The 22,052-nt window shown below is 39.9% G+C and overlaps 2 protein-coding genes and 1 long non-coding RNA gene across 5 annotated transcripts in view; 2 read left to right on the forward strand and 1 right to left on the reverse strand.

The window, feature by feature from the left end:
- Positions 1-240: 240 nt before the first annotated feature.
- LOC147335132 (uncharacterized) lies at positions 241-2,181 on the forward strand. Its single transcript, XM_086276376.1, has 2 exons — positions 241-1,013; positions 1,390-2,181. Exons 1-2 carry the CDS (start codon positions 303-305, stop codon positions 1,609-1,611), a joined length of 933 nt encoding a protein of 310 aa, XP_086132502.1. The 5' UTR covers positions 241-302; the 3' UTR covers positions 1,612-2,181.
- The window catches only part of LOC147335133 (uncharacterized), a 38,434-nt gene continuing 18,241 nt past the window's right edge, over positions 1,860-22,052 (reverse strand). Inside the window, exons 3-7 of one of the 2 annotated variants that reach the window (XR_015126554.1) lie at positions 8,549-8,663; positions 8,368-8,434; positions 8,027-8,155; positions 5,579-5,675; positions 1,860-2,736 (exon numbers count right to left, since the gene is read on the reverse strand). This is a non-coding gene — a long non-coding RNA (uncharacterized LOC147335133). Of the gene's footprint in view, positions 2,737-5,578; positions 5,676-8,026; positions 8,156-8,367; positions 8,435-8,535; positions 8,664-22,052 lie in introns of both variants that reach the window. The other variant, XR_015126555.1, reaches the window with a different exon arrangement.
- LOC147335134 (sterile alpha motif domain-containing protein 3-like) lies at positions 14,263-20,930 on the forward strand. 2 transcript variants are annotated; one of them, XM_086276305.1, is made up of 9 exons: positions 14,263-15,020; positions 15,958-16,153; positions 16,323-16,481; positions 16,640-16,727; positions 17,542-17,599; positions 19,034-19,182; positions 19,447-19,618; positions 19,750-19,829; positions 19,934-20,930. In XM_086276305.1, the coding sequence occupies exons 1-9, from the start codon at positions 14,741-14,743 to the stop codon at positions 20,228-20,230; spliced, it is 1,479 nt and encodes a 492-aa protein (XP_086132431.1). In that variant the 5' UTR covers positions 14,263-14,740; the 3' UTR covers positions 20,231-20,930. The 2 variants fall into 2 exon arrangements, with proteins under 2 accessions (XP_086132431.1, XP_086132422.1); XM_086276296.1 differs by lacking the exons at positions 17,542-17,599; positions 19,034-19,182 and having other exon boundaries at positions 19,934-20,745.

The raw sequence follows: 22,052 nt of genomic DNA on the forward strand, positions 1-22,052 counted from the left end.
AACGCATTTACCCATCTATAATAATAATAACAATAATAATAACAACAACAACAATAACAACAACAACAACAACAACAACAACAACAACAATAATAATAATAATAATAATAATAATAATAATAATAATAACAGTTCAGTCATAGGAGTCGCTGTTTCAGACAAGTCAATTGGCCAATTGGGCATCGTGCTCTCATGCGGCTCAGACCGGTTTTCGGACGGTGTGGAACACCCGCGCCACCCACCACCGACTATAAAAAGTCAGCTTGCGCGTGAACGGCGCACATTTTTCCCCCGCGCGCAAGATGAGTGCTACATCAGTCCGCCTCACTTACATTGTTCTTCTTCTTCTTTTTATCGGCCGGGTGTCTGGGAAACTGATCCAGGCCGCTGCAGGAGACGATGTTAAGTTTGCCCTGACAGAGAAGTGCAAGACGGGAAAAGTCACACATCAGCTGATGGATGGCACCGATCAGCTGGTTGCCTTTCTTGACGGTGTCTGGAAGCCGGGACCGGGTTACATTAACCGGGTGGTTTACAGCGCCGACTCTCTGATATTAAAGAGAGCAGATTTCAACGATCACGGCTATTACGAGTTTACCTGCAACTCCAAACAGAGGGGGGAGCTGGAAGAGTTGCACGTTTTTCTGCCCTATAAACTTGTCGCACCCCGGGATGAAGGTGCCACCCTGCCGTGTCGCTCCGTTACAGTCGGTCAGGCAGTAAAATCTGTGCGCTGGAGGAGAGACGGAGAGCTGGTGCTGGAGCTGAATCCTCGGTCTAAGCAAATCACCTACGGGGACGGCTATGATGAAAGCCGAGTGTCCATACCATCGGACTGGTACCAGCGAGGAGACCTGTCCCTCACCGTGAAGCGAGCTCAGCTCCGAGACGACGGAGTGTATTACTGTTACGTGGAGAACACAGAGAAACACCGCTCTGCTGTCCACCTGCACGTCTCCACACCATCACCACCACCACCGGGCAGCACCTCACAGCCTACAACCACACCCACGGTAAGAGTTTAAGTAGTTTCACACGTCACTCTAAACCTTAATCGTCCACAGTTTAATCACTGCAGACTGACTGAAAGACTTTAAGTAACGTGGCCATAAAGATTAGTAGGACAGGCCAAAGGGAAGCGGTCCTGTCAGCAAAGAACAGTCAAAATTCAGACGCAGCGGGTCAGCAGGAACATGTGCTTACAGATGTGCAAAGATAGAGGGTTGTGGTCTGTCCACCGAGGACTGACACACAGACTGTATAAAAAGATCTCACCTTTATGTTGAGCTTTACAGTGTAAAATGTTTTATTTTAACTTTAACTGAAAGCATTAAAAGTCAGTTAAAACTGCTAACTAATATTTCTGCTCTGTCTTCTTGTCCTCTGCAGCCATCAGAGTGCTCCGACTGGTCGTGGAGAACATTCTTCATAACAGCAGCTGTATTTGTGATCGTTGCCCTGCTTGTTTGGCTCGGCTGGTTTCTGAGGGACAGGAAATTTAATGTGTGCACTCGAGGAGGAGGAGGAGGCACTGAAGAGGACAGAGAATCAGACTGTGACCAGCACAGCATGCTAAAGTCAAATGGAAACCCTGACTTTACCCACAACTGATGAGTGAAAAAACAACAACAGCTCATCCCTTTAAGTATTTGAACTCGCCACCTTTATGACGGCACCACTGTGCAACTCCACTGTCTCAGGTTTAGAAATCCTCCGTTTTCCTTCTGCTGAGGCTGACTGCTGTTACAATGTTTGAGATTGTCTCTATTATTTTGTGTTTGTCTTCCAATCAATGAAGTAATGCCTGTAAATCATCTGCTTACATAATCAATGCATAATTTAGCTTCAAGATGGATGAATGAGATCTCTTCAGTAACAGAATCAGAATCGTGTTTATTGGCCAAGTATATGTGCAGACACATACAGGGAATTTGTATATTGTCCTGCCTGTTTGTACAGATTTAGTCGTTACTGTGTTTACTTTGCTTTTTGTAAAAAGCTCAGGGAAGCTGCTGTGTGCCAATAAAGTTTTAAGTGGATAATCAAGTGACCTGATGATGATTACAGTCATTCATGATTTTATTCATTTTGCACATTAAATGACGTCAAACGTTTGATGGAATAAACACTGAAACCCTTTGAACAAAGAACATCAAGATATCCTGACAAAACTGTTTCCAGCCAGAAAGGCTGCAGGTATTTGTGTGAAATAAAGACAGCGAGGGAAAAATTCACACCAAAGACATTTGAATAAATAACAAGTGAGGAGAAAACAATGAAAAGATACAAAACATCAGCAATATACAGCTTGTAACAGAGCAAACAGGGATGTAAAGGTGACTTTATCAATGAGTGCTTGTAAAGGTGTTAGGCCACACATGAAGCTGTCGGTGTCTCTGAGTCACCGTCCTCTCTTCTTCGTGCTGACAGCATCACATGATGTTGTTCAGATTCCAATAAAATGATCAGATTTGCACAACAAATAAATACCAGAGTTTTTATTCTACATAAAGATCTTCATTTATTTTCCTGCCTCCTCTCCACCCTGAGAAAGGCAGGACTCTGCTGACGTAGTAGGCAAGGCCCAGGGAGAGGAGGGTGATGACCACCATCAGCAGCAGGACCCTCCAGAAGTCCAGGTCCTCCACAAACTCCTGCCAGTTGGTCCTGATGCTGGACAGGACGCCCTCAGTGCTCTGCAGGGTCGAGTTCAGTAAGGAGCAGCTCTGCATCGCACTGCGACACACACACACACACACACACACACGCACACATGCACACACACACACAGAGAGAGGATTAAATTGTGTTACTTAACTTTGTTTTTCTTTTTTCTGACATTAGATAATTCCCACTTGAGCAAATTGGAAGGAAGTTAAAACGATCTAAGAATAAACACGTGAAACTGCAAAAGGTCTGTGAATTCATATGGTTGTTCCTTTCTTCTTTCATACCAGACAGGATATTTAACATTAAGACTCAGTTAAACAAGCTGAAAAGATCAAATCAGCACTAAGATCATCAAACAAACAACAACCGAGATTATTTCAGTCCTAACTTCCTGAAAACTGCTCAAGGGTCTGAAGTTGTTTGCAGTAAAGTGTTGCTGGTTTGTGCATGTAAATAAAAAACTGACTTTTTCTCATTAACCATATAAGAGGTGGGTCGTTCCTGTTTATGGGTTTGTTTGTAGTCACTGTTCTCAGTGTTTACACATCAGTGTGTTAGTATTTATCATGCAAAACAACTTGTGTGCACAGATTAAACACACAGCAAATACCACAGCTGACATGAAGAGCACCACAGAGTGACTTAACAGGCTGAGAGGTACACGGAGCCCAAAGTCAAGTTTCATTACGAGGAAGGCGTCTCTGTGATATGGTAACATATGGAAACAGATAATCTGAGTGGGTCATGTGTTCAGAGCTGCAGATGAGTCAACAATGATTTAATAACTTTGTTGTGGACTTTCTCTCACTGCTTACATACTGATCGTCTGCAGCACTGCTTACTCCTCTTCCTCACTTATCAGCACCACTGCTGTGTTTCTATTGTATTTCTTATATATTCTATTGACCTCTATCAACACTTCCTCTGATATTGTTTTGGACTGAAGTAGGTGTGAAAGGAGGCGTGAAATCACTTTCAGTGTGAGAGCAAACAGAGACTGAAGCATGTCTGTTATATCTGAGCTTTTATGAGCCCGCTAATGCAAAGAAAGCTAAGCTATGCTGGACTTGGTTTGTAGTTCAGTTTTTATGGTGGTAGTACTAACTCTACATGTGGAGTCGAGACACTCTGTGAACATCAGGAAATAAATGAAAAGCTGTGCTGACACAATCAGGATCTGCCTCATGAAACACTCAAGAACTGAATCTCTCACAGTTTTATGGCCGTACAACATGTGTACACACCAGAGCAGTGAGTGGCAGCAAACACTGTCAGATTCAACTGAGCACATAATGCACTGAGAGATCAGTACAGACTATCCTCTAACAGATGTCACAGTGAGACAGCACTTTCTATTTTGAAGCTGAGTATTTCACAGACATGTGAAGACATTTTATTTCATTTTATTAAACTAATCATTCTCCTTCAATCACTCACTTCTGCTGTCACACCTACCACAGCAATCCTCCCACCACTCCCAGCTCAGTATCAAATTAATATAATCCTCTACAGTCCAAACTAATCAGTCCATCAGATATATTTACTCTTATACCTGACAGCTGTCATTCCCAGTGCAAATCTAAGCACCTTTATCACAGCCACCTCCACCTCAGCCTCCCATCAGCAGATACAGCTCATCTCACAGTTACTGTGTGACACCTGTTATCTCTATCTGAGCTTTAAGGTTTTGTCGCAGCAGCTGATGAAAGGATGATCTCTACACCAACATTAGACAGATGGAGCTGCAGCCTCACACAATCAGCCAGCACTTCAACAATAGTTGGTCAGAGAGGCTGGATTAGGTGCTGACAGACCAATAAATAAAATATTCTGCAGTTTGTGTCTGCTTTGCTCCCTCAGGTCCTGTAAATGAATCTGACTGGATAAATCTGAGGGTTTGTGTCTGCGGCTGAAGCTCAGAGGACTCGTTCAGAGCAGCAGAGACAGTAAATCTTAGAGCTGCTTATCTACAGGATGTGCTTCTATTGACTCAGCTTATCAGCAGATATGCTCAGACAGTCCACTACATTAAATTCAACACATTACACAGTCATTACCCTGCATTTAGTAAGATATAAGCACAGAAATGGAAACTGACCTTTCTCTCTTGCGTGTCAGTAGTAAGTAGTGCGAAAATGAATATCATTGTTACACAGAGCGTCCACATGTCCACACACAGGCCTGTGATAGTCAAAGTGTCAGTGTGCTGGCAGGTACAGGAGAATCTGTAGGTGGCTCAAATCCCCTGAGGTAAAAGTTGTAGAACAGCTGAGTGCCTGATGTCATTATGTTATTACTTTTTGTGTTTGGTTTTCTATGGAGCCCCGCAAGGGACATGGGAGAAAAAAAATTAAGATGATTGATGGCGGCAGCTACTTAGTTGTAATATTACTCTTTCTGGGTCACAATAATAACTTTTAAGATATTTTGAGGTGTGAATGTAGTTGTGTAAATGTCAAATATCTGCTCAGTTTACAAGACATCACATATTTGCAAAAGTGCTCTGATGTTTTCGGAGACGTCTGACACCCACTATCTTGAAGCTAACGGCAGGTTGAGACCTGCTACAGCCGGGGGGAACACCGCTCTCCCGGCACATCGTGCCTTGACATCCCGGTTGGCTTCGAGCTGGCGGCCTCCGAAGAATGCGGCTAAAACTTTTGCGAGATCTCGCTCCGTACGTTGGCTCCGTAGTTTTCAGAAGTCTGAGGTTATCCTTGAAAGGCATGGATACAAGAGTGTGCACCTAGACGTGCTCCTGTGGTCACAACAGCCTGCCATGTTGTGGTTAGTTGTAGATGTTTGCTGTGTGCCATAGTTGTGAGCTGTTTGTTTGTTTGTTCGCTTTGTTTGTTTTTCAATTTAAAAATGAAAATAAATCTTGTAAAAAAATTAAAAAAAAACACACCTGATCATCCACACCATCCTCCAGCCTCCACCTCTGCTGCTGCTCCACCCACGCAGCTGAAGACGAGCAGCATCATCGTCTCAGCTGAACACAGCACCTGCAGAGAGGGAGCAGCAGAGTTATGATGAGTCTTAACAAGCCTCCTGACAGCCTTCATATTAACCAAGAGTTTGACCGTCATCATCATCATCATCATCTGGAGTTAGAGCTGGATCCAGTGCACTGAGCTCCAGGAGGACTTTAACTTGGACCATGTGGTCAGCTGACCTGAGGTTTCTTTCTGATACACCCTGTACAACATATCAGACAGTAAAAGGATAACACTGGTGTTTTTTTACACAACACTTTCATTTAGACGGGGAGACTAGAAAGTGATCTGCTCTGTAACCTCCTGAGCCTCAGCCAACAACACATTAGCACATGTAACAGGAGCTGCTTTAGTTTTGTAACTGCTTTCACACACAAACAGTTCCAGTGTGGATCATGTGCAGTTGTTGACCAGTAGTACTGAAGAGAATCACCCTGTTAAAGGAAACATAAAGCAGTTTGCTCCAAATTAGCTCCACAGCAGCACTTGTTTACTCAGCGCTCCCACACAGCCTTCAATAAATGTTAAGACTTGAATCACTTTGGTTTCCACTCCTGAGGTTTGCACTGTTTCCACTAGCTATTAAGTAACGTGCTCTGCTTTGTGCTGAGAATATACTGTTGCTTCTGCAAACTACACAGTCTGAGAGCAGTGAGCATGAACCAACAGATGGGGCCCAGCAGGAGAACAATGAGCTAAAATTAAATTAATCTGAATCACAGTTTTACAAACTCTGTGTTTTAAATCTAAATGCAATGATTTGGAAATCTCATAAAGTCACAACAGAGACGGACTCATCTTGGACTCTCTGCTCCCGTGCAGTAAGTACAGTTAATAATTAAACTGAAACCACTAAATCTGTGTAATGTAATTTACCGCAGTCACTTTCTATGAAGAGTGAGCGCAGGATCCCTGTGGCATCCATGTGAAAGCAACATGACACCGTAGCAGTGAGGCTAACTCTAACGCTCGTGGGAAACTAAAGCTTAGACTGTAAGTGTGCCTTTTGTTTCCTCAGCTCAGACAGCTGGCTGCTGGAGGCTTGTGTTCACCATCAGACATATCTGATTAAAAGGAGGCTGATAATTAAGTGCTCTTCATTTCAACATGAGACACGTGGGGCGTAGAAACTTTAGTGCTTCAGAGATTTCAGCTGACGTACTGCACCACAATATTGAGTCCATCACTATCTTTAAAGCTAAAAAAAAAAAGCAGAGAAAAAAAGAAAGTATGGATGATATTGATGTGGGCAGTTACAGCATTAAAAATCTAAATAGTGTAGAGGCAATTCAATTAAGGCTACGTCTACACTAATCCGGATACATTTGAAAACAGCGTTTTTGTCTAAAAAAGCTCTGAGTCGTTTTCAATCGTTTCCAAAGAGTTGTTCATCCACACTGAAAACGCTCCTGTACGGCGCATGCGTGAAACGTAGGACGATTCGACCCGTGTCATTTCTTAAACCGGTCATATACACAGCACTCATTTTCAATAAGGTAATTATTAAGGGTGAAAATATACATACAAGCTGCTTACTTTCTAACAGAACTAAGAATTTCACCACCACCAGTCTTTGGGATGATCATCGAGATGAAACCTCAAAGAGTCACTCAGATCACTCAGATCACGAATCCTGACTGCGGCTGTTCTGATCCATCTGAGCCTGAAGTGTACAAGCTGATCAATATCAGGGTGGAAGCTCAGTGGAACAATCTTCCTTCTGCTACCTGTAACTGTGCTTTAGAGCTGTCCCCAGTGCAAGAATCCCTGAATGTCCAAGATCACCAGTGAACTGATTCAGTAAACAATCACTGCATGAAAATAAATCTGCAGCTTATGACTTTAAACAGTCACCTTTGTATACAAATAACTGCCTGTGTAAACCCTGATGATATTTAAGTACGCAGCTGAAACCCAAATATTCATTAATGATGAGCTCTAAACACTCTGAAGGATCTGAGGAGAAAAACATACAACAAACATAAAGTCACTGACAGAGTGAAACAGTCTGCTGGGTTTGTTTCTTAGCAGGTACAGACTCCAAAGTGCTGTGTCATTTTATCAATGATAAATCCTACCAAACTATCCAACCAATCAGGGTTTACATCATTACAACCGCAGCAGCAGCAGCAGCAGGTACAAATGACCTCTGAGTGCATACAGACTAACCCTGACATGAACATTTCCTCTAACTGTCAGGGTCCCTGTGCCTACCCGGTCGGCTCAGCATGGCTACATGTTTTTACTTTCATTTTTGTTCGTGCTCTCTCCCTTCCTCTCTCTCCCTCCTCCCTCTGCCTGGGCGGAGCTCTCCTGTGGGCTCCTGCCCTTGACCCACGCACCTGGTTGCAATCACGCACCTGTGGCTCATCACGAGAGTGTTCCAGCTCCTTTATAAGACGGCAGCTCTGCGTTTCTCGTCGCTGGACCAACCCCTGTGTTTCCTGAGTGATCGAGTGTGCGAGGAGTGGAGTGCGCCATCGTGTTTTCTGTGGAGTGTGAAGAGGAGCGTGAGGAGTGGACGGAGTGCGTGTGGACTTTCAGCGTCTTTCCCATTTGTGTGTGGACCCTTGGAGCCCGGCTTTCCCCTCACCTTTGTAAATAGATCACCTGCTGTGCTGTAATAAAGACTCTTGTGTTTCCTAAACTTAGAGCCTGCACGTGAGTCTGTTCAGTCCCATTGTGACACTAACACACTCACCTCTTCAACACTGTGTCACTGCACTGTGGAAAAGGAGACCAGCTGCAGAGCAGAGTGATGGTGAACACTGGAAAAAAGAAAAATACATTTTATTTGTTTAATTTAATCACCATTCATTCATATTTACACAGGATTTTAGATGTGACGTAATATGAGATAAACACTAACAGTGGCGGCTGACCTCAGAAAGTCAGACGGGGGACTTTCAATCATCCTGCTGGTCGCCACGGTGACCAATTTATGGTCCCACGAGCCACAGAAGCACAAAGAGGAGGTCACGATTCAGAGCGAAACTCCTGCAACACACAAACAAACACGTGTGAATCTCAAGTGTTTGATGGTTTGAAAACCAGTGAAAACTCAACTGAAGAATGACAATCAGGATGCTGTGAAACTGCAAGAATGAAATATCTAAACCAGCTTAAACCACTGGGATTTTATCGTGGTGGAAGCAAAACGGCAAAAGTAATAGTGAATTCATGACAAAGTTTAAGTGAAGCGAAATGTGAAGCATAGTTTGGATCTTCTTTTGCTCCTGGTTCAATCCATTTTGGTTGGAGAGTGACAAAACCTGCAGCATCAGAATCTGTGATATGTCGGCTTTTCAGCCCCGTGTCTGTGGCGTCGGGTGAGAAAGCCGACAGCTCGCTGATCCTGATGCGTTGGGTCCGCGCTTTGTGTTTACGTCTTTGTGCAGAATCCGTTTACCTGCTCTGGTTTGCTGTTTGAGCTGTTTGGTGATTGCTGAAATTGGTTTCTGGCAAAATACATTTATATTTAAAAATCGATTCAGGATTTAACAAATTGCGCTATTCAAGCTAAAATCGATTTCAATTGGAAAATCAATTATCGAAACCCACCCCCATTTATGAGCACAGCTGTACAGTTCTAATGTGCTTAAGAGAAGTCTTGTCTCAGCCCTTGCTTCTTCATATTTTGCTTTAGAACAGCCAGACTTTGTCATTTTCTAAGTAGTATTAAGTGATATTAATCATTAAAGCACACACACACACACACACACACACACACACACACACACACACACACACGTAACACTTTGTTTTCATTTGTGTATCTGAATCTACATGTCAATAATAAGACAATATTAAAATAGCATTTTTGTATGAATAAGGTCATTCCAGAAGAACTATTAGCCAAAAGCTTCCCACTCCACACCACACTAGTTAACCAGCCAACTGTCAGGCGTTTCTTAAAAAAAAAAAAAAAAAAAACAACACATGGTTGCTCAGAGCCCAGACATCAGCATTTTTTATTTTTTCAAAAGTGATAAATAGGCACCGTTTTTTTTTTTCTTCTAACTTCTAGGAAGTTATCAGTGGAAGGAAAAATGAAAGGGAACAGAAAATATTTGTGAAAAAAAGAAGAAGGAAAAAAAGGAAGCAAATCCTCACAGAATGAGTGCAGCCAACCATTCATGTCATGTTAAAAATTCCTGAATGAATATTTAAACACAGTTAAATACCTCCCCTAACCACACTCCCTGCAGGTGGCTGGTGGCGTCGGTGCATCAGGGCTCAGGTATGTACTGGCTCACTCCCAAGACTGCTTGGCAGGGCTGCCAAGCAGGCAGCCCTGCCAAGTAGGCAGCTTGGCCTGGCCTGGCGCCCGGGCCAAGCTCAAAGTGGAAAAAGAGAGAAGTATATACCTGACTAATCTAACCCACTGATCACAGATTACGCCTCCCCTGTAACATCTCATCTCTCTGGATGCAAAATAAGCAAAACAACAGATGTTCCAGTTTGGAGAAGAGATATATGATTCTTTCAATCATAAATTCCTTTTCTTTAGAAGAACTTATTTCTTTTTTTTTAAATTCACCATTTTTTTTAAGTTTATAATTTACAGCTGAAGCCAAAGAGTGACCTGAGGAGGACAACATGCCTTGTGTATCTGGTAGATCACAGCCACACTCAGAAACTGTTCTCACTTTAAAACTAAGTTCAGCTTTTACCCACACTTGTGACCAAAACTAGTGCATATAATGATCAAAACTCTATTAACAATATTAAGTTTATACATTTGTAATAACAGTTCATTCTTGTTATTTCTGCTTGGGTGAAAAATCTGAAAGCAAAGTAGAAAACACTGCACTCAGCCAAAGACTAACAACACCCTGTACTTATATCAGCAGCGCTTTATTGCAAATGCTGATTTTTCTTCTTGACACGAACAACATGAACAAACAGACTTTCCCATTTCTCCTTCTTAACGTCTCTAACTGCAAACAGTAACATTAAGTATGGCCCATAACAACACTGCTGTGTGTCACAGTGCAGGCAGAAAAAAGATGAAAACAACACTGTGGCACTTGTTTTTTTTTGTTTGTTTGTTTGTTTGTTTGTTTTTGTTTTAAGGGCAGTTCGGTCATGATGTAAAAGGAAAAGTGAGACTTAAACCTTTGTTACTTGTCTTTGATGACTTGGCAGGTTACGATGTGCTGTCGTTTTTCATTTTTTCAAAGAATAAACCACACAGAGCTCAAAGCAAGCTTAAGTAACAGTACGGTAATCAATAAGTGTAAGCACCAGGGTAAGCACCAGCTGCATGGATGCCAAAAGTGTGCAGGAAAAACAGAAAACTCCCACGCATTTCTTCTTTCTACAAAGATTCAACCAATGTCTACACTCGCTCACACTAACCTAAAAACAGGATATTGAGATAAAAATACAGACAGGATACTCTGAAGAGCGCAAAGAATAATAAGAAGTCATGAAAGTATCACAAATAATCTGATGTTTTAGAAGAATTTTAACCTGAAATTTCTGAATAATTCACTTCATGTGGATGTTCACACTTTTTTTTTTCCCCATTAAAGGTGAACACTCAGCCTTTCAATTATTTATTTTTGGACACGACAAATGAGCACACAGGAAGGTAGCAGAAGAGAGGGGGGATGCATTCATTTTCACATTCTGTCTCTACAATAACAAAATTCATTAAAGACTTGTTGCCATGCTGGAATCAGGCAAACATACATACATATCTTCCATAAAGCTTTAAATTATACTTAAGTATGTGCAATGACACAATAAGTGGAGAATGTGTTGTAAAGGACCATTGGTTAAAAAAAAAAAAAAAGCTATACTATTGCTATACAAGTATAGCAATAGTATAGCAATAATTTGAAGTGGGTTTATTAAACACACTGCAGTGTGGAGAGAAACATCCCAGCCAAAACACCAGGGTGATCTCTGACATTTGGCCACCGCCCTCACATCTTATACACACACACAGACACTCAAACAAAGAACATTCCACAGCACATCAGATATCCCTTCAGTCCAGCTCATCCTTGAACCTCCCACTCTAAGAAAAGTCTCCTCCCTTGACCAGGGTGCCTGGATGTCTTACAATGGGCCCTCTGTGAAGGTGCAATAAACACGGGGCCCACTTGTGATTACACTCTACATGCAGGCATACAACTGGTGTCAGGAGTCGTCTTCCAATACTAAAGTGAGAAAGTGATATTACTGTTACTAATATGACACGGTTAAAATATCTGATTAATACATCAGAAAAAAATCTGCAACGACAACCTCACATTTAAAAAAACAATTGCCACAACTATCTGCAATGATCAATATTAGTTCAATAATCACACTTAGAATACAAATATAATTTTTTAAAATGCTTATTACGAATTATCTGTGCATTTACTGAGCACTGAATTATTATTAATATCAATTATGTCTACGCCATCATAATGTCTGTTATCAGCAGCACAGAGGAACCAACCACATCCAACTGGCATGTCTGCATCGCCATTAGTCTATAATAGCAGACTACACCAGAAACATGAATGACAGCAGCTCATCCAGATCTTATCCATCACAGTTCACAGATTACTTTCTGTAAATCCCCAGATGTGAATGTAAATCCTGAGAAGAAGCGAGTGTTGTGAAAGGCATAAGATCATCAGTCCTTTGGCTGCGTCACTGAAGTTAGAAACATTTACAAGCGCAGCTAGTTTATTAGTTTAAAATGAGTGTTTAAACTGGGCTTTATGAGCTTCGTGTTAGCAATAACTGCAGGTGCCTAACACATCTGTCGTAGAAGCACCACAAACATTGCAGTAGATACATTGATTCATGCGCATCTCTTATGGATGAGTCAGTTTAAGCCGCCAACAATAGTCAATTGCCACAAATATAACATAATAGCTTTAAAGATATTTGAATTGGCAAAGAAGAACTGGATTCATTACAGTAACACTGAAAAATAAAGTAACTTTCAACAAGTAAGTCACTTTTAACGGATGTGCACACACAGCGATGTTCACCAACATGGTGTTCCAGCGGAAATCCTGCACCGACGCCGGTAACGGGACTGCTGACGGCCGACACTCTGTATCACCTGACTGGTTCTTACATGGAGACTTTTCCTTAACTCTGCGCAGGCGAAGAAGGAAGATAAGGGGGGTATTTCTGCTACAGCCAAGATGAAGACGGAGAATAAAGAGAGGGGGATCCATTTATCGTTAGGCTGAAGGTCAAGAAGAGAAGCAGGGATCGCCAGCAGCGGTAAGTAGCCCATCATCTCCTTTTACAGCCGGGTTTCACATTAGAGCAGTATGACGACCAATTACAAAATTACAAAATAAAATAAAATCGATGTCCTCTTGTGATTGAACTCGAAATAGTATTTTCGGGGTTACAATTACAGTCGCACTTTCGAGACAAACCACTAACACGCATCGTGATTACGTGATGAAGGAGAATCACTCTCTCGGACAGTAAACTGATTCCAAAGGACGCTTTCGCCGTCTCGTCCACACGAAGTATTTTGCAGAGCAGCCGTGGAAGATTTTCTGGAAACAGAAGTAATTCGAGTTTCTTCCTCTCAAAATATTATTTTGACTTTAATCTCAAAATCATCAATCGTATATATTTTACTCCTCCTCCTCCTTATCGCGCTGTCTTAGGTATAATAGGATCATTTTATTATATACACATCAATCGTCAATATTATATATTTTTTTTATTAATGTGGCCCTAGTACTCCCTCGTATAGGATCATTTGATTATATACATGTCGTTTTATAGTCAGCACCGACGCGTGTGTTAATTGCGATCGTGGTTCTTCAGAAATGCGAAGAAATTGGGAAATCGAGCTTGATGCAAATAATGAAATAAAATTAATAAAATTTGCAAATTCGTCCCGTGAAATTATGTGAAAAATATTTTTAATATTCCCAGGCTGTGGTGTGTAAAGGCCGTTAGACTGCGGAGGCAAAGCAAGAGAAGAACAGGAGGCCAATTGAGCGCACGATATGTACACTGAGGATGCAGGAAAGGCGCTTCATACAAGCTGTGTCACTAAATATTCAATCAATGTCTGGGTAATGAATAATTACTTCAGTAATTCACGATAAATATTCTTCAGTCTACCTGCAGTCCTTCTGTTAACACTGTTATGTAGTCCCGCAGTGCTCCACCATGGAGCCTCCGTCCAAATAAGAATTCAACACAAAAAACGAAATCACATCACGCGTGTTTTAAATTTAAAAAAATAATTTGAATTATTTTTTATCTGGGACACATTTGAGTTAACGCTATTATCCAAAGTTTCAAAGATCACAGTGAGCATTAATATCGCTGAATTCATGTTTTAGGTACAAGTTATGTTCGTGCTGCAGCTTCTTGTTTGAGGCCTGCGTGTGGCCCACGGGAGAAACCTCGGCCTCCTTTCCTCTCTGCAGGAAATCCAATCACTGCTGCAGCTTGAAATAAGTTCATGCAATACAAAATTCTACCCTTATGCATGTATTGCTTCAGTTTAAAGTTCAGGTATATGTAATTTACGTCTACTTCCTATGTTCCTTCTGACATTTTCAAAGCAGGCTCCTTACTTTAGGTTTAACACATTTGACGGGAAGTTATTATTTCATGCCACACAGTCAGAAATAGGGGTACGGAAGGGGTACATTACTGTGCCCCAAGGTACAAAAATGACATTAATACAGTCTAAGGACAAATATTGGACCTCGGGGTAACTATCTGTACCTTTTTTAGCATCTGAAAGGTACATACATGTTCCTTAATTGTGAAAAGTACTTATTTGTACCCATTCTTTCAAAAGATAAAGTACAGGTTGATTAAGCTCTTTTTGATTAGAGGTTTTTTTTTTATTCTTTTTGACAGTAATTTATTTGCAACTGTATTGATATAAGCATATATTTTAGTGTTTTTATTTTTTATTATTTTCATTGCTGTTGCTGGTTTTGTATTCCCTGAACCCCCCCTTATTTTTAAGCTGCTTTAAGAACAATGAATTTATTTGAAAGAAAAAAAAGTAAAAATGCATTTAAAAAATTTTTTAAGAGAGTGTTTTTTTTTTAAGTATAACTATTTGGATGAATTGCAAAAAAGCACCCTTATTGAACTCGGAGTGCGAGTTGAGCCCATCCTCACAACATCAAACAAAAAGTAGAAGAAGAAACTCAACGAATAGCTGGTGGATTCTAGAATTTTCTGTAAATGCAGCAGGTGCCATTTTGTTTTATCAACGGAGGGAGATGGATTACGAACTTGCAAGTCCTGGTGTGCTCTGTTCACTTTCAACCGAGGAACTCTTAACAAAAATACAAGAGTGGGGCTTAGATGTCACCGAAGCTGAAGCTCAGCATTTCAGAGGTAAGTTTTATTTAAAGAAAAATGTAGCGTAATTACTAATTATTGGTTTAGCCTAGCTTAACGTATATTAGCAATTTAGCTAGTTTCGGCACTCTCTTAGCTCAAATTATGTCTTTTTACAAACGTTTTTACAAACGTTTCATGTGTAAAGTTGAGGTCACAGTTCTGAAAAATGTGTACACATAGTATTTGTATAAGTTTGAACTTATATATGTGGTTCGGCCACAGTCTATGGGTTCGGTAACCCCTGCGCAGCGGAACGGCGCGAAATTTGATTCCCTGGTAGCTGAATGCAGTTTACCGTTAGTGTATTAATGGTTTAATAAAATCACGTTTTTACATCCATTCCAAGGCCATCAACACACATGGGCGGCTGAATATAACGTCTAAAGGAAATATCTTAACACCGCACTTGTTTAAAATATAACAAGGGTGTCGCAGCTGGGGTTTGATAGTCGCGTTTTAAGCAATGTGGGAACTTTTTCAGCATGTAATCTGAGCTTGTAATACGGTCCTGCGGGTGTTATCGCTATAAGTAATCGGTCTGAAAGAACAGACGGCAGAAACTGTCGGAAATCTGGAGAAAGGAGTCACCTTAGTAGTGAATATTAACAAATTACAGCATTCTAGTCTTTTTTTTTCTTCCAAACTTGAAAGGGCACAAAAGCATGCTCAGACTCTGCTCTCCTGTGTCCAGTAGTCCCAAACAAACATCTAAATTTAAAAATGAAAACTTTGCATATCAAGAGGATTCACTCTAAAGATTTGCTTTATTTTATTTAATTTACTGATTTTTTTAAATGAATATTTCTTTGAACTGAAAGAAGTTGTACAAAAGGTTTTAATGTGTGTGATATACGGTTTTTACCCATGTAAAAATGTGGTGATAAATATTCTTACATGGAATTTAGAGTTTGTACTACCATTTATCTTGCAGACAATGAGGTTGATGGTGACACAGTTGACTGCGGTCTTACTGAGACTATGGTTGCATACCTTTTCCAAGGATCCTTCAAAAAGCAGGTTAAATTCAACCAATTTGTGTCAAGGATGAAGGAATCTTCAGTGACACTGACTCTACAGACTGTCTCTCCAGAAGACTGGCAACCATCTACTTCGTCAACTTCAATAAGGTATTTTCTTATTTATAATGAAGTTAGTATGTCTGAAACATACATGTTGGCCGTTATGCACTTTTAGGATTTAGTTAATATGATCATTGTTTCTACCATATGTATTGTTACTGTAGTGTTTTATACTTCAATTCATGCAATAAAAACAAACGCTTAACTGTTTTCACAGCAATGAAAATACTTTGAGACTACCAGCGTCTTTTGAAATTCCAAGATTTCCCAAAAATCTCCAACTAAAACTGGACAACAAAGAACCGTGCCATAAAAATCCAAGGGACAGACACACAATAATCAGAGTTCTATATGAAGCTGTGGCACAGTATACTATGTAAGTTAATCAGGGTAATGTTAGCTTGTTGCTTTAGAAAAAGCTGAATCTGTCATATTGAAAATAAACGCTACATTACTAAGAAACAATAACTGACACTTGATAAAGTTTGTTTGTCAGCAGTTGCTCTAACACTTATGTTTCTTCTGATATTACAGGTATCCCACAAATTCTGAATATGTGCAAGCTGTGAAGACGCTGGTAATGAAGTATCCTTTCCTCAAGGATCGTGAGGGAAATGGTTATGTAAGTTAAATTTAAAATTTGCATAAGGTTCCTTCAAGATTACAAAGTAAAAGTGAAGCTTTTTTCAATCTTGTTTTGTTAGTAAGACAATCTGTAGCCTCTCAGTAGGTTTGTATGAAGTATGTTTACTGATTCTTTGTTGGGTGTATTTTGTGTAGATTGTTTTTACAGTAACTTATGTTTCTGTTCAACAAGCACACATGGCATATGTCTTTGAGACGTAAATTCAAATCAGAGCGGGCACCACTAGTCGACAGTGAGGCAGTGAGGCGTTGTAAGGAGAAGTTTGGTTCTACGAGGAGAGGGTAGCCTAATAAATGTCAATGAACAAGTCAGAGAAATGTTTGTCAGGTTGGTGTGAGGGACATCTTGAGCTATAAAATGTTCTTGCCTCTGTTATTACATCTAAAACTAAGGATTAGGGATGCAACTGTACCCCTTTTTTTTTCAAACCAAAACAATACCAATACTTGGATTAGAGCACTTGCTAATACAAAGTACCAGTGCTAATACTTCTACCTCACAAAATATTATTAATTAGAAGGCGCTAAAAGAGGGTGAACTAGATTAAAAAAAAAAAAAAACATTTTAAATATGACTCCAAAACTAAAATTTCAAGTTAACAATTAAGATTTTATGTGAAATTATTTCAGAGTTTCCATATTTTAAATATTGGTTCATGGTATCGGTTAACTTTAACCGATACGAGTTCTTTGTGATGCACAGATCGTGTCAGCTCTAATTGTATATTTAGTCTTATGTTGGGTTTCTAATCTGTTTTGACTTTCTCTTCTCACTCTTGCTTTCTTTCAAGGGACCATGCGTCCAAGGAGAGGATTTATTATCCATAGACGCCCACTTAAAGGTCTTACAGTGCCAATTAGAGCAGGGCGATATGGCCAAAAATATTTATCACGATATATATTTGAAAATTTGCGATAACGATATAACTGACGATATAATTGATGCGAGACAAAATACAACTCCACAACATTACTAGCGCAAAAAGACAACCTTCCATTTATTTTCACGTAAACAAGAAGCTGGTTTTTATGTACATTAAAAGCTTTATAAAAAATGTAACAGTGCAAATGCAAATTCCTTGCTGAAAGTTTAACCCAAAGGCATTTCCAGTAGAAATGGGCTGACATATCCTGAGCATAACCATGTATAATATCCACTGAAGTTAAAAAGAGGTGCTTTGCAACATTAAACTGCAGTGTGCAGTACGCATTTTTCGGACCATAAGGTACACGGGATTATAAGGCACATTAAGCGAAACAAAGCAGTCAGATAAATCAAACTTTATTAAACTCATTCTTCTTGCTTCCTCCACTTCTGTACCATTGATTCATTAATGTTGAATTCTCTGGCAGCTGAGCTATTCCCATGTTGTTGCAGTATATTAATGACTAACCTCGTATTGTGGATGGATTATCTCAGTTGTTCTCCTGACTGAAGTTTGGTCCGTTTACAGCATCCTGCCATGCGATTGCATTTGTCTCTAACCATGAGGAACCTTCACGTTAACTTTTATAAGTGGAAAAGTGTTAGTGTTCGTCCTCCAGCTTCACTGTTTATGTTATGCTAACATAGCTGTGTCGCTAGCGATCACGTAGCACATCATTATATACCAGCTAGCCCAACTTCAGTAACCCTACAAACGTCACTGCTGTTTAGTTTCCTGTCTTCATTTATGTTGGAAGTGATAGCAGAGCTGTACGTTTGAATTTTTCCAGAAATCTCTCAGTCAGAACATGCTATATCATGCTTAGGTAACTAGCGAAACTAGCGAGCTAACTTCCGCTAGCTTCCTGCTAACTTCTAACTCCGTTAAATGTAATAACTTTTGTTTTCATGGATGCCTGGAAGTTAAACTTTATAGTTACACCTGGTAAAGCAGCAATGCTGATCGTTTTATTAAAGATCAAAGAATTTAGACAGTTTTCAACTCTCAGTGATGCTGCAGTGTTGTTTGACCTGAAGTCAAATATACGGAGTTTGGGACCCAGATTACTCCCAGATTTAAGAGCATCTTAGTCCGACAAACACGACAATAACAACGGCCGCTTGCATGTTCTGCAAAAAAATGTGCTTTGTTGTGTATCTGACGGACAAACACCAAACCAGTTCCACATCACGGAAGTTGCACCATTTTTACAAACCAACAATTGGCCATGTGCGTATGAAAACAAAGGCACTGCGCATGCGCGTTTTACTCCCATTCTATCGCGATATTTCATTTTCCTATCGTTGCCTAACATTATACCGGTATTACCGTGAACGGTATAATATGGCCCAGCCCTAGTGCCAATATCAGAAGATGCAACCAGATACGATGGTGGTTCATAACCGTGTGCAGCAAACGTTTGCTTGGCGGCAGAAAGAAATTGCAAATGGTATGCCTGTGGAGGATGTGTTGAAGAAGTACCCCTTCTTAGGGATGCCTACTGGTGTAAGTCAGAAAGCTGGATTGAACTTGGAAATAGCTGTCACATTTAACATGTTTATAGTAGTAAATTTTATTTGCCCTTGACCTTGTTTTCTTCATCTGTCCCTCTTTCCTTTTTTCGTATGTTCATGTAACTTCTTACAGTATTGTTGTTAAATTCTATAAAAAAAATAATTATGCAGCACCATACATAATTAATATCAACTTTAGATTATTTCATTTTCATACACTGTTATTTTGTACTGAAAATGAATTTTTTACTTGTAGCTGTGCAACGAACTCGGGTGGATCCAACCAACAACGGGTAATGTAAGCCAGCGATTTCGTGAAGGGCTCTCATGTGTTGCAGCAAAGGTGATTGACCTTACACAAGGGAAAACCCCACTCTACCAGCTCTACCTTGATGCAAGAGAGGAGGCTCTCACTGATGACCTACCGGGTATTTGCTTTTTTTTTTTTTTTTTTTTTTTTTTTAACTTCAAGGCTTCCATTTTATATAATTTTTATAGGTAACTGGAAATGCCAGATAAAATGCATGGGTGATCTTGTGTTTTGTTGTTCTTTTGGCAGATCTTGACACAAGGGCTGCACTTTTATTCCTGCCATACGTCTTCAAGGAGAAACTGGATCTCTTTGTCATACTTGGAGAGGTGTGTGTATTAAAATATTTAGTCTATATAAAAGGAAAACAAATGTATCTTTTGTTAAGAGACTAATATATTGCTTTCCTCTACCTTCTCTTTTGACTTCAAAGGTTCATCCTAAAACCCCCTATCCAACTGTTCAGCTACTTCATGAAGACTGGAAACCAGTGTTCTCCAGAAGCGCTCCAAACATTGTGAAGTTGGATGGCAGTGAAGTGTGCAGAAGCTCGTGTATTTTTGAAGGAATCATCTCTTCTTTCTGCTTGTATTTTGTCTTCAACCTTGCTTATCCAAAACATCTGAAGAACACCCTGATTTTTCTCCAAAAGTACATTGTGAAAATAGATGAGGGTGAGGACCGGCCTCTGCCAATCACAGTCACCAGACAAATAAATCTTCTGTATTGACCACCATGCCTCAGCCATATCAGTGCTCCAAATGTGGCAGAAGAACCTTTAGTTTGACAAAGCTTATTCAGCACATAGGACTTATTCATTCCCATGATGCCAATTTTGATATAACCTGTGGACTCAGTGACTGCTGTTCTTCCTTCAAAAAATATGAATCTTTCAGACGACATGTGTATAGGAAACACAGAGAACAGGTGTTGTGTTAATATTGACACAATGTGGGTCTTTTGTGGAAAAATTCTCATTCCTCTGTTATATGACAACCATTTTCATTCATACAGTGTTAGAGTTGATAGTGAATGGACGTTGCTAAAACCTGGACAGGAAATTGATGTTGCAGCTTATGACACATACTCTGTTGATAACAGTTTGTATGTAACAGTTAAGCAATGTATTTAAGAAGGTAATAAATGTGACAAGTATTTTTGACTTTGTATCTTCAATTTTTCAAATCTTGAGAGGAAAAATATAGGAAATCTGTGTGTAGATACTGAACCTTTAGAAAGACATTTTTGTACTCCTTTTAAGGGTTCTTTTTTGTACTTTATACTAAGGGTACAATTTTGCCCTTTAAAGTACAGGTTTGACGTGTAAAAGGTACAAATTACAAGGGTACAAATCAGTACCCACAGTTTAGGGTACAGAACGGTACCTTAGAGGGTACCACCCCAGTGACAAGCCATTGTACCCCTATAGGTACATTTCTGTACTTTAATTTCTGAGTGTGCACTGCGCCTATTCAGCCACTCGTATAGTACATAATATGCAAGTATGAATTTTATTTCAATAAAAAAGCCTATGAATGTGCAGATTGCAGTTGTTGTTTCCAGACAAACTGCTCCTATACTGTAAATCAGAGGTCCCCAAACTTTTTTGAGCCACGGACCAGTTTAATGTCCGACAATATTGTCACTGAGCGGCCTTTAAGGTGTCGCAGATAAATACAACAAAATAAAATCACACGGCCAAGACAAAAACTGTGGTTTTTCATTCATTCATTCATTCATTCATACATACATACAAACAATACACAAATTCACTGTGTAATTGTGTAACTTTATTAGCAACGTCACGCGGAGATGACAATAAAGTTTACTTTGACTTCAGCAGCGAGCAGGTCCACCGAGGACTCTCGCGCTCACCTTTCGCGTGTAGAATTTCAAAAAAAAAAACAACAACAAACAAACATCGGTGTAAATTACACTGAAAAAAGTCTAACATGCAGTCATTCATTCAATCTAATAAGTGCCATTCAAAACAGAATAAAATCATTGATTTGATTGTGAAACCCTTTCTTTTTGCATTTTAAAATACCACTTTTGATTTGGATGAAACTAAATATCTGTACAAAGGACACAACGCAAAGTCTTTGATTTCTCTCAAAACATATATTTCTTTTCATGTTGAACAGATAATATCTTTAATTTGAGTCAAAGTGATTTGCACTTGAACACGCCCACCAGAAATAGACCGGGACCCATTTTTATTCTGCATGGCTGCTGGAAACATCATGTCACATCTTTGATTAATTTCATCTGAAAATAAACGTAAGTAAAGCCAAGTGTGTTACAAAAGCTTTTATAATTTGTATTGCCAAAATTGCAGAAAATAACCCCATTTAAGCTGGGTCGACAGCAGTGGCGTGTCTAGAAAATTTTTGTTGGGGGGGCCAGGTAGGGGGCACAGATTTGGAGAAGGGTGGCAGATGTAATTGGCAGATAATGTTTAAAAAAAAAATTCTACCAACCATTAACCATAATTCAATAATCCTATAAACCTAATAACCGAATGAGCTTTTAACTCTTATTAGAATGAGATT

Source organism: Aulonocara sp. 'chitande type north' Nkhata Bay, linkage group LG3 (genome assembly GCF_057382095.1).
Source record: "Aulonocara sp. 'chitande type north' Nkhata Bay isolate Kocher_YH1m ecotype deep benthic linkage group LG3, A_spYH_male_GT1.1, whole genome shotgun sequence".
NCBI classification, from domain to species: domain Eukaryota; kingdom Metazoa; phylum Chordata; class Actinopteri; order Cichliformes; family Cichlidae; genus Aulonocara; species Aulonocara sp. 'chitande type north' Nkhata Bay.